This window comes from Gobius niger, assembly GCF_951799975.1.
Source record: "Gobius niger genome assembly, chromosome: 21".
Classification (NCBI taxonomy): domain Eukaryota; kingdom Metazoa; phylum Chordata; class Actinopteri; order Gobiiformes; family Gobiidae; genus Gobius; species Gobius niger.
The window spans coordinates 236,529-254,805 of NC_136872.1; the positions used below are offsets into that span (position 1 = coordinate 236,529).

The 18,277-nt window shown below is 41.5% G+C and overlaps 1 protein-coding gene across 1 annotated transcript; it reads right to left on the minus strand.

Moving 5' to 3' along the window:
- Positions 1 to 5,434: 5,434 nt before the first annotated feature.
- On the minus strand, positions 5,435 to 12,404 carry LOC306980702 (nuclear factor 7, brain-like; the record flags this gene model as incomplete). Its single annotated transcript, XM_079580130.1, has 2 exons — positions 5,435 to 6,692; positions 12,377 to 12,404. 2 exons carry the CDS (start codon positions 12,402 to 12,404, stop codon positions 5,476 to 5,478), a joined length of 1,245 nt encoding a protein of 414 aa, XP_079436256.1. The 3' UTR covers positions 5,435 to 5,475.
- Positions 12,405 to 18,277: the final 5,873 nt, after the last annotated feature.

Below are 18,277 nucleotides of genomic sequence, written 5' to 3' on the forward strand. Positions count from 1 at the left end.
ACAGTTTTCACGGCATAAAAGTAAAGCGCCCGTCTTTAAGAAGCCGTGCCTGTGTTCAATCCAATCCACTTTATTTATATAGCACATTTTATAAACAAGTGTTTCCAAAGTGCTGCACATAAAATCGGCAATATAGGAATAAAAAAAAAAAAAAAAAGAAAAAAAAAATATATGTATATATATAGAATAAAATCAAGTGAAACCAAACTATACATTTAGCTAAAACGATAAAATAGTTTAAAACATAAATAAGATGCAAGAATAAAAGAAATTTTATAAAATTTGTTAAAACAATAAAAGAAAATTAAAACAATAAAAGAAAATAAAAGACACAGAGGACCACACAACTCACGCGGTGTTAAAAGCCCGAGAATAAAAGTGGGTTTTAAGACGAGATTTAAAACACTCCAGGGTGGGGGCCGTACGGACGTGAAGGGGCAGAGCATTCCACAGCTTAGGGCCGACAACGGAGAACGCTCTGTCCCCTCGGGTTTTACGGTTCGTCTTAGGAACCACAAGCTGGAGCTGGCCCTCAGACCTCAGAGCGCGCGCTGGGGAGTAAATTTGGATGAGGTCTGTGAGGTACTGAGGGGCCAGTCCATTCAAAGCTTTAAAAACAAACAATAAAACCTTAAAATCAATTCTAAAATTAACTGGAAGCCAGTGCAAAGAAGCAAGAATTGGTGAAATATGTTCATATTTTTTGGTTCCTGTTAAAAGCCGTGCCCCACAATTCTGGACTAACTGCAAGCGGTAAAGAGCATTTTGGCTGATTCCTGTATACGGTGCATTGCAGTAGTCCAGGCGAGTGGAGATAAAAGCGTGCACGACTTGTTCAAAGTTTTTCAAACTTAAAAACGGTTTCACTTTGGCTAAAAGACGAAGGTGATAAAAACTCGATTTAACAACGGCGCCGATCTGTTTATTTAGTTTAAAATCACAGTCAACAATGACGCCAAGGCTGGTGGCTGAGGGACGGACATATTGTTGTAGGGGACCCATGTCATTTTGGGGGTCCCAGGGGAGCCACAATAATATTTCGGAGCCACAATAATATTTGAAAGAGCTAAGTTCAATCAGCGGCAGCAAGAGATGGGCGAGTCGGCTGACGGCTTTATCACCGCGCTGCATTGTTTAGCCGAACACAACTTGACAGTGTGCGCGCTAAACCACAAGGGGGCGCCAGACCCAAACAAAACAAAATGCAGCCCAGACAAGGATTTTTCAAAGCCAAACCATGCACAAGATGTGGAGACACAAAAGGTCACGCTTATCAGCTATGTCCGGCTAAAGCCGTCACATGCAATAATTGCAAAAAGAAAGGACATTTTGCTAGAGTGTGCAGGTCCAAGAAAATGCATGAGGTCAATGTAGAAATAATGACAGAAGATTCTTCATCAGAGGACATTTCATTTTTGGGCTCACTGTCTAGTGATTCGTCAGATCCGTGGATGACTGAAATAAAAATGAACAAGTTCAATGTTGTGTTTAAAATTGACACAGGCGCCGATGTGACAGCAGTCCCAACGGACATGTATGTAAAAGGACAGTTCAATGAATTAAAACAAACCAGAAAAGTGCTGATGGGGCCAGGCCGGTCGCAGTTAAAAATCAAAGGCAAGTTTACAGCGACTCTCGAAAGAAAAGACAAAAGCATAATGGAAGACATTTATGTTGTTGAAGGACTAAGTACAGCTTTACTGAGCAGGCAAGCAGCCACTGCACTACAGCTTGTAGCTAGGCTCGATACAGCTACTTTGGACACTAAAGAAACAGTCAAGCAGGAATTTCCGGAGCTGTTCACAGGACTATGGAACTATGAAAGGAGAATACAATATTGTACTTAAACCGGGAGCTCAACCATTCTCCATTTCAACTCCAAGGCGCAATTCTCTCCCTCTACTGCCAAAGGTTAAAGAGGAACTGTACTGCATGGAGCAACAAGGAGTCATCTCCAAGGTGGAGCAGCCTACAGAATGGTGCGCGCCTATGGTGGTGGTTCCCAAACCGGCACGAGAACGAGTGAGAATATGCTCTGACTTGACTCAACTCAACAAATCTGTGTTAAGAGAGAGGCACCAGCTACCTTCAGTAGAAAACACACTGGGACAGCTCTCAGGCGCCAAGGTATTTTCAAAGCTAGATGCCAATGCAGGTTTCTGGCAGATTCCTCTTTCAAAAGATTCATCGTTGCCCACAACCTTTATAACTCCCTTCGGTCGCTATTGCTACAATCGACTGTGCTTTGGACTCTCTTCAGCGCCAGAACACTTCCAGAAACGCATGCAGCAAATCCCGGAGGGCTTGGAGGGTGTCGTGTGTCAAATGGATGACGTCCTCATCTGGGGAGTGGATCAAAAAGAGCACGACGAAAGGCTAAGGAAAGTTGTCACACGTCTGCGGGGCGCAGGTGTGACGCTGAATGACAAGTGTGAATTTTCAAAGACTAAAATCAAGTTCCTAGGTCAGATCATTCAGGCATCTGGAGTCAGCCCCGACCCAGTAACGGCCATGAAGGAGCCAACCAACATTTCCGAGGTGAGACGGTTCCTGGGAATGGCAAACCACCTGGGAAAGTTTTTGCCACACTTGGCAGAGAAGACACGCCCACTTAGAGATCTGTTGAGAAAAACAAACATGTGGTCATGGGGACCTCAACAGATACATGCTTTTGAAAGCATAAAAAAGGACTTGACAACACCCCCTGGACTAGCACTGTATGATCCCTCTGCGGACACGCTAGTCTCAGCGGATTCATCTTCTTATGGACTTGGTGCTGTTCTGTTACAGAAAACTAGCAGTTCAGATTGGAAACCAGTGGCATATGCATCACGAGCGTTGAGTGCCACAGAGCAGCGCTATGCACAAATCGAGAAAGAAGCGCTAGCCACAACATGGGCTTGTGAAAGATTTGCAGAGTTTTTGATCGGAAATAACTTCCACATCCAAACCGACCACAAACCTCTAGTTCCACTGCTAGGCGCAAGAAATCTGGATGAACTGCCTCCACGTATACAACGTCTGAAAATGCGTCTGATGAGATTTTCATTGACCATATCGCACGTGGCTGGCAAAGAGATCGCAACAGCTGATGTTCTGTCGAGAGCACCAGTGGCATGTTCAGAGGAGCGACTACGCGAGGAGGAGATCAACCTCTATGCCGACACCGTCTTAGCCAGCCTCCCTGCAACTGAGAAAAGACTCAAGGAGATACAGACTCACCAGGACAAAGATGACATTCTGCAACAGCTCAAGTGGTTTTGTGTAAGTGGTTGGCCGGACAAGTTTTCAATTGAAAAGACTTTTCTGCCATACAGGTGAACTGACTGTTCAGAATGGTTTGTTGTTACTAGGCTGTAGGCTTGTCATACCGAAAACACTCAGGGGTGACATACTAAACAAACTACACGAGGGCCACTTAGGAATAACAAAGTGCAGAGAACGTGCTAAACAATCCGTATGGTGGCCAGGTCTTAGCAAGGATCTAACACAGCTCATTGAGAACTGTGACACATGTGCCCGTGAGCGAGTTAACAACAAAGAGACTATGTTAGGAACTGAATTTCCTTCCAGACCATGGTGTACAGTAGGCGTAGATCTGTTTCAGTTTGGTAAAAACCAGTATCTCGCTATTGTAGATTATTTCTCAAGGTTTTTTGAGGTAGCCAAACTTTCTTGTACAACTTCGAAAGCTGTTATTACCCACTGTAAGTCTATCTTTGCTAGACATGGTATACCTGAGGTTGTGCGCTCAGACAATAGTCCACAATTTGCGTCTGAAGCGTTCCGAAAGTTTGCACAAATGTGGGGGTTTTCACATGTCACAACCAGTCCGCACTTCCCACCGAGTAATGGGGAGGTGGAGCGGGCGATACGGGCTATCAAAAGTCTACTAAAGAAATCCAGTGATCCCTACTTAGCTTTAATGGCTTACCGTGCCTCACCCTTAGCCGATGGTTATAGTCCGACTGAACTGCTCATGGGGCGTAAGATACGTACTACTGTTCCTGTCATTCCTTCTCAGCTCAATCCAAAAGGAGCTGATTTGGGAAAGTGAAGGAGAAAGAACAGACTTACAGACAAAAACAAAAACTGAACTTTGACAAAAGACACAGAGCTCACAACATGCCCAGCTTAAATCCCGGAGACCACGTGTGGGTAAGGGACATGCAACAGAGAGGAACTGTAGTGTCTTCTACAGACACACCAAGATCCTACATCATTGAAACGTCAAGCGGCAACCTCCGGAGAAACAGGTATCATCTCTCACGCACACCTGTAGCTCCTGAGCCACACATCACCGTCCCAGATACGGCGGAAAGCAACCCTTCAGAGACTGTGCATAGACCGGTCTCACCTGAGGTACTCCGTGAATATAACCAGCAAACACCCGAGTCGGAGAGACGCTATCCTTCTCGCATCAGAAAGACACCGGAGTATCTTAAAGACTATGCAACATGAGTTGACGGGTTTTTTGGGGCAGAATAATCCTCATATTCAACTCTAGGGTTTGGGCAGTCTACCCCATTCCCTCGTTCAGCCTAAATGCCGTTCATAAAAAGATGTCAATTGTTTAAGTTCATCAGTTAAAAAAAAAAAAAAAAAAGATACATTGTTTAAGACACAAAAGAAAATGTCAAATGTTTTTACAGGGTGCACAATGTCTGGTATTGATGCATATGATTTCAGCCTCTACAGCATACGTGATAAAAAACTGAATATTGCTACACTAAGATTAGTTCCTGTAAAGAAAGGGGGATGTAGATAGGCTGGGTAGGAACCTTTGTATGCCCTGTATGTTCCTGGGGGAGGACAATAAAATGTTCCGCTTTGGACTTGGACCTGCCTTTGTCTCGTCTCTATCTAAAGGGTTTCTATGTACCTATCAAACATTAGAACAGTCCTTAATTGGAGACTTTTCGCTATCTGTAAAGCGAGTTCACCCACTAGTAAAGGCAGAATAATGAGAGTTACCAGAATCCATTTGTAGTTTTACTTTAGTCTATAGTAGGTGACAAGAAGTAGAAGTTTTGTCACCAGAGCAGGTGGTTTTTGGAGGTCAGGAGAAACGGGAGAACCGCCTTCAGTCTCCTCTGAAACGGTGCACCTGGGTTTGTCCCTGTTTCAGAGCGTGGTGTTCTGCACTGGTCAGCTCCTCTACCACCTTCCTCTTCCTCCTGCACAGCTCCCTCCGCTCCACAACAGTCCTTCGCAAAAAAATTGGATGATTAACAAATTAAAAATAACGACAGAATGACATTAACTTTATGATCGTTAGTTTTATTAAAAGTTCGATATTTGACACATGAGGAGAAATGTCTTTTCTTTTGGATTTTGTCATTTGACATTTTCAATCATGTAAATATATGTTTGTACAATTACAGGATTATTCAAACATGAAAGACACAAAAAAAATACCAATGTTTTAGATGAGGAGAAAACACAATATAAACACTATAAATGTGTAGAAGAAAATTATGTCTTTAATTGAACGTCTCTGGGACATATTTTAATCTCTTTGGTTTTAGCGTCTCCAGCTTTACCAACAGAAATATAAGGGAAGATTTTCTCCTTGAATCTGTCTGTGTGAGAGCAGATCAGAGACATGTCGTCAGTGTTGTAGAAAGACACTTTCCCCTCGTCATAATCCAGGCGCACTCGGATCTTCTCAGGTCTGAGCTTTACATTCAGTTTTTTATCAACAACATTGTATTTTCCATCTGTAAGTTCTAAACACCAGACTCCATGTTTTGGAGTTGCAGATGTTTCTCCCTTCCTGTCGACAGACTCTTTGGTCACTCCTATGATCCAGTCTGAATGGTCTCCCACCTCCACGTCCCACTGGTGTGAGCCGCAGCTCCACCCCTCACTGCCCAGAACTGAAGCAGATCTAATGAATCTCTCTGGATTATCAGGGACCTGTTGTTTAGTTTCTCCACCTCTCACTCTGTTCAGATCCTCAGACAGATGAAGCCATTCGTTTGCAGTGTTTGGGTCTAGAATGACTGGGCGGTCGTGGACCTGGCTCCTCATCTTCTCCCAGGCCTTAAAGCCCATGTTGCCCAGGACTGTGGCCTGGTTTATCAGGAGTCCTGGGCCCAGTCTTAGTGTTGGCTGTGAGAGGAGTGAGCGGGAGCTTTTCTGACTGTGTGAGTACTGTCTGATAAAGTCCATGTGTTCCCTCTTCAGCTGCTGCTCCACAGTGGAGATGTTCTTGTTCAGAGTGGACAGCAGCTCCCTGACCTTCTCCAGCTCTGAGTCCATGGTGTGAAGCTGTCTGCTCCGCTCCTCCCTCAGAGCTGTCAGCCTCAGCTCCTCCTCTCGCTGTAGGAACCGGTGGAGTCGCTCAAAGGTCTCCCTGATGTGACGTGCACACGCCTCTGCCTGCCTCTCCGAGTGAACACGCACTTCCTCATACTGTCGCTGTAAGGCCGAGGCCTGCTCTCTCTGTTCAGTCAAAGGCTTTAGCTCCGACTGTAGCTGCTCCTTTAACCCAGACACTGCCTCCTCCACAGACACCACAGTGTGGTCTCGGTGCTGAGAGAACTCACAGATAGAGCACAGAGCACGAGCCTCGTCCAGACAGAACAGAGCAGGAACCCAAGGGTGTTTACTGCAGACCCCCCCCTCTGCTTCAGTCTGAGGGGGTTTACTGCAGACCCCCCCCCTCTGCTTCAGTCTGAGGGGGTTTACTGCAGACCCCCCCCCTCTGCTTCAGTCTGAGGGGGTTTACTGCAGACCTCCCCTCTGCTTCAGTCTGAGGGGGTTTACTGCAGACCCCCCCTCTGCTTCAGTCTGAGGGGGTTTACTGCAGACCCCCCCTCTGCTTCAGTCTGAGGGGGTTTACTGCAGACCCCCCCTCTGCTTCAGTCTGAGGGGGTTTACTGCAGACCCCCCCCCTCTGCTTCAGTCTGAGGGGGTTTACTGCAGACCCCCCCCTCTGCTTCAGTCTGAGGGGGTTTACTGCAGACCCCCCCTCTGCTTCAGTCTGAGGGGGTTTACTGCAGACCCCCCCTCTGTATATATATGTATGTTACCCCCACAACCATACTTTCCTTTTTTAACTGGTCCAAACCTGATCAAAATCAGTCTAAAACTGGTCTAAACCAGCATAAACCAGTCTTAAAGTTGTGAAAAGAAGCAAAAACTTTAGTTTAGATCTAAACCAGTCTAAACTTGATCTAAACCAGTCTAAACTTGATCTAAACCAGTCTAAACTTGATCTAAACCAGTCCAAACTTGATCTAAACCAGTCTAAATTTATCTAAACCAGTCTAAACTTGATCTAAACCAGTCTAAACGTGATCTAAACCAGTCTAAACTTGATCTAAACCAGTCTAAACCTGATCTAAACCAGTCTAATCTTGATCTAAACCAGCCTAACTTGATCTAAACCAGTCTAAACTTGATCTAAACCAGTCTAAACCTGATCTAAACCAGCCTAACTTGATCTAAACCAGCCTAACTTGATCTAAACCAGTCTAACTTGATTTAAACCAGTCTAAACTTGATCTAAACCAGTCTAACTTGATCTAAACCAGTCTAAACCTGATCTAAACCAGCCTAACTTGATCTAAACCAGTCTAAACTTGATCTAAACCAGTCTAAACCTGATCTAAACCAGTCTAATCTTGATCTAAACCAGCCTAACTTGATCTAAACCAGTCTAACTTGATTTAAACCAGTCTAAACTTGATCTAAACCAGTCTAACTTGATCTAAACCAGTCTAAACCTGATCTAAACCAGCCTAACTTGATCTAAACCAGTCTAAACTTGATCTAAACCAGTCTAAACCAGCCTAACTTGATCTAAACCAGTCTAAACTTGATCTAAACCAGTCTAAACCTGATCTAAACCAGCCTAACTTGATCTAAACCAGTCTAAACTTGATCTAAACCAGTCTAAACCTGATCTAAACCAGCCTAACTTGATCTAAACCAGTCAAACTTGATCTAAAGTTTCAAGCTTCAAGTTTAATGGTTTTGTATAGCCCAATATCACAACAGAAGTTGCCTCACAGGGCTGCAACAAACATCAAGGCAATAAAACAGAGCAATAAATATGACAATTAAAAGTTCAGGTAAATATAATGGCAAATATAATGTCCAAAGGTAGCGACAAGCGGCGAGGGCCTCCCCCGTCCTTAGACTCTCCAGCACGGCAAGGAAAAACTCAAAAACCCGGCAGGAGAAAAGAGAAACCTTGGGGAAAACCACAGAAGGAGAGATTAGGGCTGTGCAATTAATCGAAATTCGATTACGATTTCGATTATTACACTTGACGATCACAACAATAGCATAATCGAGAACAAACGATTATTAAGGATGCCCTCCCGCTCGTCCATCCAAAGCACAAAAAGTCTGTCCTGCGCGGTTTGTGTGAGCGCGTCTGATAAGCTGAAACACCATCGCAGCCTGACAGAACTGTAAATAATATCATACTAGTATTTTTTTATACCTAACTCTTGAGATAACACCACTGTTAAGAGCTCACCTTGTGCTGAAAGGAGAACAGCTGTTCAGAAGCCTCAACATCCTTTGCTCAGACACTGGTTTTGTTTAGTACAAAAGTTTAAAACTCTTCCTCAGGAGCAGATCAATGGAGCTCAAAGCAAACTCTTATTATTTCATGCCACTGAGATGATTGTTTCTGTTCCCTTCGCATTTCACGTGCTAGAGGCTCACGCTTTGGTTTGACATAAAAACATTAGCGCTGTGTGATGATGTCATCAGGCCGCGCGGCTCTGTTGGACAGGTGTGAGGGCTGGCCAGCAGGGGGCAGGTGTCCCTATATGATTAGTTTAGAAACGTGAGTATATTTAAAAAATAAAAAAAATGCTCTTATTGTCCAAAGAAAATGTAGTCCATAGTTTTTTTTTTTAAATAATAATAAAAATGAATAAATAAAATAAAGATTTTTTTTCAGGCAACAAATAATCGTTTGAATAATCGTGATTTCAATTATTACTAAAATAATCGTGATTATTATTTTTTCTATAATCGAGCAGCCCTAGGAGAGATCCATTCCCATGGACGGACAGGCTATACACTGCGTTCCAAATTATTATGCAAATGACATTTTTCAACTCAAATAAGAGTCAGCATAATTTTCAAGTCTTTAACTAGTAGAGGATCATTTAAATGTGGTGGAAAAAATGTCCTAGTGATAACAGTATTTTTTTCAAAAATAAATATAGTAAATACCTCAAAATCCACTGTTCCAAATTATTATGCAACTCATCGTTTCAATACATTTTAAAGCTTGTAATTAACTGAAAATGGTCATTTGTTGTATTTGTAGCATTAGGAGGTCATATTTACTGAAATCAAAAGCTATTTCAATCAAAAAAATATTAACAGGTCAAGTTATATTTTACCAAAGGAGCCCTTGTGTGAAGCAGCTTCAAAATTCTTAAATCCATTGACTCCTAAAGACTAAAGACTAAAGACTAAAGACTTCCCCCGCTCACTTCCGTCAATAACCATTAGGAGTTACTGCGCGGACGTTTTACTCCTCGTATCATTACGCCTCACAATATAGTCCCCCTTTTTATTTGCTTATAAAATCGACATGTTACATTTCTGTGTAAATATACTTCGCATGAAAACACTTCACGTAACTTTATTTAAATAGGGAACACTTGGAAGAGCTTGGTAGCTTCTATCGTGAGCTTTTTCGGAGCTATGTGACATGTGGGAGAGGCTGCGTATGTGCTCCGTTTGCGTGACAGAGCGCACGGACAAAGACCAGACGGGGATATATTAACTCGACTAAAGTGAGGTAAGAACATATTTTAGTATGTAAAAACGGTGGCCTATTCCTTTAAGCTAAAAGTTTACATCTAACTGATTTAAATATAAGCGAACGACCCATCACTGTTGAGGGAATAAGTCTCACTGATAAGAAATGTACAAATAAGTTTATTAGAGCTCATTTTGATGACTTTGCAAATCCTATATGTAAACAAAAATGGATCCCTATGAGTAGAAAACAATGGAGTACAATTTTTCTGTTACCTTATAAGTATATTCTTAATAATAAGGTCAAAGAGTGCTTATTCAAAATTATACATAGATATTACCCGGTAAAAGATTATATTTGTCGTTTTTTAAAAGATGTCAGTAACAATTGCTCCTTTTGTCAAGGTGATGGTGAAAGTATTGAACATTTATTTGTGGAATGTCCTTTTGTCTGCACTTTTTGGTCTGATGTACAGAACTACCTCACAAGAATATTTAGAAAGAGTTTTACATTGACAAAAAATCATATTTTACTGACCTTTGATAATACCGTCTTCACTTCAGATGAAACATTTCTAATAAACTTAATTATAATACTAGCAAAATATTATATCCACAAAATGAAATGGTGTGAAAAAATACCCTCATGGTTCCACTTTAAATAATCTGATTTAAAAATGTATTTGGCCTCCCTTGAGAGAATGAATGTAAATAATAAAAAAATAATTAAATCCATCACTCTTCTTGAAAAATACAATCTTATTGTAAAGTAGCAGACCCCTGTGTTGTTGTTGTTGTTTTTTTTGTTTTTTTGTTGTTGTTTTGTCTAATAGATTGTTTATTTGAACATGAACATGTTGCATCTATGTGTAAGATGAATTTGATTGAAAATAACCATATTGTGGTAAATTATCTAAACTTGCATTGATGTTAAATAAAAAAAAAAAGTTTATGTGGCCATTAGATGGTCTGGCTATGACGTATTTCCTGTCCGTTGCTCGCCCAATCACACGCTTATGCTACTGGACTAGCTTTAGAAGTAGCACCGCTGCGTTTATTGCATCATTTCCATCGCTCTCGGTGTATTTCCCATCGGAAAATCATCTCCCTGTGCGGCGGACATGTTCTTCTCTTAGCCTGATCTCTGTGGCGTGAAATATCTCCCGATATTCTGTGCATTCTGAAAAACAAACGGACTACGAGTTGATCTCAAGTTGATCTACGCTGCACCTGTGGATTGAGCGACAGAGCGGGGAGGGGGGGAGAGAGATGAGCGCCTCCTTCACGCTGCTTTGTCATGACTCTTGTGGAATCGGATTTAAAATCAACTACCTATACTGAATGCTATCATGCAAAACAGCTAATATCTTCACTTGAAACATGCACAATCAATTAATATAGCCAGGTGTCTGCTAATACAAGCAAAAGGGTTGTGAATGGAATTATGGCCAGCAGAGGCAGGGTAAATGAGTAAATGCGAGTCAAGTTGAGTAGGGCGAATTCAGGTAATTATCAGGTAATTTGAGACAGCAGAAGCAAATGGCCTATGACTTCTGTTCTAAAAAAGCGTAAGCCTGAGTCAATAGTCTTTAATTCTTGCTCTGGGGTTAAGGATTAAAAAAAACAACAAATTTCCCCCCCAACAACATGGGTCTGAGAAATGACATCTGCCCTCTGCCTGATTTTATCACAAGAGTCTCATATTTAAGTGATTGAAACACTGCATTATCTATTCTATCTTACAATCATGCATTGTGCTGGAGCAACACATTATATGTTTATTGTTTCAAAAATGCTGTGTATATTTTTACTTGTAACACTTTTAATGCCGTCCCAAATAGCAATAGAATTATATTTTTCACCTGGTTATTCATATAAGGAAGTGATGATCAAAAAAGTCATTTCCTTAATCTGAACAGTAATTGCGCTGTGGAACTTGCAAAAAGTGGTTTGAATCGCTGAGACGTCTTCACTGGACAAGTCACAAGCAAAAGTCACAAAATAAAAATCACAATTGACCCTACTATTCAAATGAAGTATAGGCACTCTCACTTGAGTAAAGAAATTAGGAACTCGTGACACTGTGAATACATCCTTTAATTGACAAAACTTAATTTTGACACATCGTGGAGACTGAGGTCCTTCGGAGTGAGCACACTTCTGCTCAGGACTTTTTATGACTCTGCGGTAGCATCTGCTGTCCACTACGCTGCTGTGTTTGGCTCCGGGCAGCACCATAGGCATGAACAGACTGAACACAACAAGAGAATATTAGTGAAGCTCACATCCATCATGTTTTTGATGGTAGGGGAAACCAGAGTACTGCCTTCAGTGTTCCTCTGAAACGGTGCACCACCTCCTGGGTTTCTCCCTGTTTCAGAGCGTGGTGTTCTGCATTGTCAGCTCCTTCACCTCCTCCTTCCTCATCCTATGAACCATATTGTAACATATCAGTGTCACTTTATCAAGCACTTAATTGTAAACTTTGCACTGCCAATTTGTCGTTTTGAAGCTGTTTGTTTTTGCAACGGTGGCGCAGTTGGTAGAGCGGGTCGTCTCATGATTGTAAGGATGTGGGTTTGAATCCCAGCTCCTGCAGGTGCACACTGTTGTAGCCTTGGCCAATATACATCACCCACGTTGCCTCCAGCATCTGCGTACATTGGTGCATGAATGAGACAGTGAATGGGTGAGTGGTTCCTTGCTGTAAAGCACTTTGAGTGTGATGAAGGTAGAAAAGCGCTATAACAGTTGAGTAAAGTGTGTTCAATGAAAAATGGAACCTATTAGAGGCAGTCTTTCATGGAAAATTGTTACTAGGCTATTTATATTTGTTTGCACACCCATTTTTGTACACATACTCCTGCGGGTTGCTTCTATCCAGTCAGCCAGGTAGGAAAAAAACAAATAACAATTTAGAGTAAGATTGTGTCAGACATTTCATACGGCAATGGTACAAACATTAATGTCATTAATGTCAATTTTTGCATTAGGACATTTACTAAGCCTGCCTTTACGACTGAGTGTAGGCTACATCTGGTTGCAACAGCAACACAATTTGCTGCCGCTTTTCACATGTACCACAGAATGTAATGTATAGGCAGACTGAAGGCCTATTTTGTTCTCTATGATATGAGGTTGTAAGTTGTAAACATAATAATAATAATAATAATAATCTGCCATCTCAGTGATTTGATCATTATTTACTATAAACTGTAAATGCACATTCATTTATTGCTGATCATAGGTAAAAAAAAATCAAATCAAATAAAACTATTAAACTGGTAAGTAAGTGTGGCATCTCATGACACATAACATACAGTACAAGAAGATTCGTCGAAGTTTACACTCATTCATTACACTTACAAGGAACTAACTTAAAGTATTAAACTAGTCACTTACTATACGTACTGAGCGGCTACGTTGAAAGAGGTACCACAAGTACAGCAAAGTGCTTAATATATGACTGCACAGGACACAAACTGTTTGTCATTCCACATGACAAAGCACAGCGGCGTGAAGTAGACGCTTGTGTCCCTGCTGTCTGTCTGTCTGTCGGTCTCTCTCTCTCTCCCCCCCTCCCCGCTCTGTCGCTCAGTCCACAGGTGCAGCGCAGATCAACTTGAGATCAACTCGTAGTCCGTTTGTTTTTCAGAATGCACAGAATATCGGGAGATATTTCACGCAACAGAGATCAGGCAAAGAGAAGAACATGTCCGCCGCACAGGGAGTTGATTTTCCGAAGGGAAATACACCGAGAGCGATAGAAATAATGCAATAAACGCAGTGGTGCTACTTCTAAAGCTAATCCAGTAGCATAAGCGTGTGATTGGGCGAGCAACGGAGAGGAAATACGTCATAGCCAGACCATCTAATGGCCACATAAACTCGAACACCGTCTTCAACTGGCACTGCCCTCACTCAGGAGGAGCAGGGTGAGCAGAAACAACCGTGAGAAGAGCTGACGTTGAATATCAGGTGAGCTTTTATATTAACGCAGGATATAAAGAGGTACATACATACATACAACACACTCGTAGCCACATGTACAGTGCATTAGCAGAGCGCCTTTCATTATGCATGTTACTTCTTTATATACACATTACATGTAATTCCAGCAATGCGAAACTATAGGGAGCATAGCTGTTGTTTATTTGAATGGTGAATGGTGGGCAAACAGCTATTTTTTCCATGCATGAAGAGCTGTTTGAATAGATCACAGATCTTTTATAGCGCAGATCTTTTTTACAGAAGCAATGCTCTATTTGTGAACATTGTTTTGACCCATCATAGAACTATTATTATCTGCTTAATACATTTGCATTGCCCACCAGAGCCTCAAGCGTGACAACACAGCGATCCCCCTCCATAGATTTTACTTGAAGTGAGTTGGGAAGTGATCCTATTACAATTATTGCTATGTTTTTGTTTTTAAACGACAGGCTTAGAGTCAATCCTCTGGCAGTAACAGCTCAGTAAGGCCACAATAATTTATTTCCTATTGATCTGATTACATATATTTCCACATCACTAAGCTATAATTTGCACTATAGTTGTAAAAAAAATATGTATATACCTAAATAAAAAAAAACCTAAAATAGAAATTGATGTTTTGTCCTAGTGTCCCTACTTTGGTATTTTTATTAGTCAAAGTTGTATATTTGTGATTTGTATTTTCTCAGCAAAAGAGAAGTTTGGCATTCTCAGTAACAGCGTGTATCTCATGGATGATAGTGGGACAGAGGTTGATGAAGATGTGTTTGCTGATATTGTAGAAGCAAACCCGAATATGACTTGGACAATTGTTGATTCCCTCTCAGTCCCAGGCAAGAAAAAATATATATATATTTTAGTACACTGCACAACAACTTTATGTAAAAGCATTGTCCATGTTTTTCTTTCTCCATTTCAGATTCACCTGCTTCATCTTCCTGTACAGACACCCTGTCTCTCTCATCACGGTCACCTGAGTCTGATCATTACTTCACATCACCAAAGCGGCTGAGGGTTGATGACAATTCCATAGAAGCGAAAGAGGTGAGATTGTATTCTGCATTTTGTGTACTTTGTGTGTTTAGTTGGATGATAATTTGATCACTTTTTTGAATACTTGTCTTTTGCACTTTTTGTTTAAAGCTTGTCAAAACGCTTTTGGAATCAAAGGCTGGAGGAGAAAGAATACTCCAGGAATACCAGCCAGTCCAAAAAGATAACGGATCAAGTATGTCGGAAGCTTGTCAATATGGTCGTCGCTGATATGATGGAGAAGTACGGGTATGCATAATGCTTTTTTATGTACAGAATTTCTAGAAAACATTTAACATTTTGAGAGATTTGAAATATTAATGGTGAAGTAAATTAAATTAAGATTGTTTATTATCAATTCAGGAGCGCTCCACCTATGGACATTCGAACCAGATACGCTGTTGGCATTGTTGCACCTTTCCCTTTTCTTAAAGATCCCTACTCCCAAAAAGGATATGTGAGTAGACATTTTCAGACAGTACATTTTATGAAAAAATTAAACAACATTGAAAAAAAGGAGATTTAAATATGTCATAAACAACATCCCTGTTCTGTTTCTTTGACGCAAGCAGTAATGAGGGGTACATCGCTTGGAAGTTAAAGAACATGCAGAGGGAGCAAAGCCTTGGCAGGAGGAGCAGCAGCTCTACCAACACTAAAGAAAAGGGACCAGAGGTTGAAAGAGTGGTGGCTACAGCTGAGCAGTTAGAAGGGGACCAGTGTTTGGAGGCCATCTCTCTCCTGAAGCACAGCACAGACACCGAACAGATCTTCATGAAAATGAAACAAACATTCCAGTACAGCCAGACACTGATTCATAATCCTGAGAAGTCTAGCATCGTGTTCACAGTCTTTTCCTTGACACAGTGGGATTGGTGAGTTTTATATTTTAGTTATGTTTAGTTGGAACAAATAGTCACTGTGTCTCAAATCTATCCTCATCTGCCATGTGATTTCTTTTTCTCCCATAGGTCCAACAAGACTTCCAGCTGCTGTTTGGAGACGAGACCGTGTCAAAATTGTTGGAAAAGTGGGGGACGTCACTGAAAACTAAAATTATCCTAGAAGCAAACAACATCACCAAAACTCCCATGCTTGAGTCTCTGATCCATGCTGCTGAGGGGAATCCAGATGAAGATGTTTCGAGTAAGTTAACAATCACAATCACATTTTGTTCATGTTCAACTGTTCAATCATGAGTGATTAAGTAAAAATGTATATTATTAAGGCTGGGACAGTGACATGGCCTCCCTGCTGCTGATGGTTTTTCTTCTGTCTCCTGCGCCTGGTGGGAAAAAGAGACCTGCGAAGATCAGTGTACGGGAAGCTGTAGATCGTGTTGTGAAGATTCACAAGGTCAGTGGCATAAGTTTGTACCAATGTTGGTCTCACAGCATTTCAGGTTGACTGCATCTTTTATAACCCTACTGTTTTCTCAGTCAATTCTTAAAGTGCCCAATGCGTGTACATTCATCACAAATGACGCTCAGTTTCTTAAGTTTTGATGTAGGCACACACTCCTAAGTTGTAGGACTAGGAAATGGTAAACGGTCACAATTGGTAAATGACACCACTGTCGTCCCATTAAATGTATATATTATACATTTTGTGCAAATTTCCCTGCTCTAACGCGCTGTACCTTTAAAGGAGCTATATCATGCTATTTTAGCCATTCCAAAGTTAAGTATAGGCATTTATATGATATATTGTACCTTTACCACTATGGAGCACTCATTTTTGTGATAAATATAAGTGTTTTCTGGAGGTATTTTTCAAACCCGGAGACACAACGCTTCGATTCAGTTAACTCCGCCCCCTCTCTCCGCACATACAACTTTACCGTAAAATAAATAAACAGCAATAAGTGAAATTGCTTCACGATGCAGTTATACGGAGTTGTCATCTGCAACACAGCTTCATAAATGGCTAACACACATGCTAATATGCTAACACACAAACTAACCCGCGTTTGGATTGACTCACCGCTCTGCTCCATCGCTGTTCACATAGTGGGACTCGCGTTGGTTATAAATGTTAATCCACTTTGGTTCTGGCGAAAGTTCACCAAACATCCATCAGAGACAGTCACAGAAAAACACTATTTTGGCTGATAGTCGCTGAATCCCGGAGAAAAAAAACAGCTGAGTGGCCTCTTCCTGAAAAAGGTTGAATAAACTCCGTAGCCAAACGCGCTTCTTTTTCTCCGTGACATTATCTTAGTTAAGAATAAAGAACAGGTGTGTCCAGAGTAGGTAACGAGCTCCATCTTCAGCTGCAGCGCAAACATGACGTCTGACCTGGAAGCACCTCGGGCACATCCTTTTTATTTTTTTAATTATTTTTTATATATTTTTTTTCCTCTTTGTTTCTCTCTTACGACAGAAATAATGAAAACGCTGTTTTACAAATTAAAATCTGTCCGTAAGCATAGAATTAAGACATTACATTACAGACGTCGAGCACTTCCGTTCCGCTGTGACGACACAACTGAACACTCAGTCGTTCACCAGGAGAGGGAGGAGCAGCTGCTCAGAGAGCAGGATTCAGGAGGATTACTGAGAGCTGCGTGAATGAAGCCACAAACCACTCTGGGGTGTTTTTGATAAGGACATAGCATAACAACATGGCTAAAAGCTCCAAAAAGTCGATTTTGCATGATATAGGTCCTTTAAGGAACAGCTCCTCACGTCACTGCTGCCTCCCAATGACATGCGCACTGCTGCCTCAGGTGGTCAGTTCGCAGAGGGAGCGGTAGGAGTGAGACGGCAGGCCTCAGACTTTTGTGTGTTTCATTGAATTGTGTGCGTTTATGAATCTGTAAGTATGCTGACTGTATGTACAATTGTTACTACTCATTCTGTGTGTGCAATAGCATTTATAGAGGCAACTTCATATATATTTGTACCTTTGCTAAGTTCAATTGTTTCGCCTCACTCTGTCCGCCATTACGCACGAGGGCCGAAGTCATAAATCCCATGTCAGCATTGCGCAGCCCTTTGGCGCCCTCTTGCGGATTTACAACGCAACAGACAAATTTCATCAATTATATTCGTGTGCTTATATAAATGCAGTTAAATAACATTTTGATATGTTAATTGCCCATGTTATATTGCAATACGTTTATTTGACATTGTTTAATGGATAACACATTCTAATTGCATTTATTTTTGTTCTTTTATAGGTGACCACACACACACACACACACACACATTCACATGCCAACAGACTTTATATATATTTCACCTGTCTTGACACACCCAGCTACCTACCATTGCTCAGATACACCCTGCTACAACTCATCTGTACTGTACCTTCATTGTGGACATCATTAAAGACAAACTTAACCCTTTGGATCTGCTGCAGTCTTTCTGACCGAAGACTTAGGCCAGACTAGTGTAGACCCAGTAAACATCAACAATATTTCACAAGTGGTCCTTCGAGCCGGATCTACACGAGCTGTGCGCCATGGCAACATCCAGAGATTTCTTCGATGAGCAGCTTCCGCCAAGTC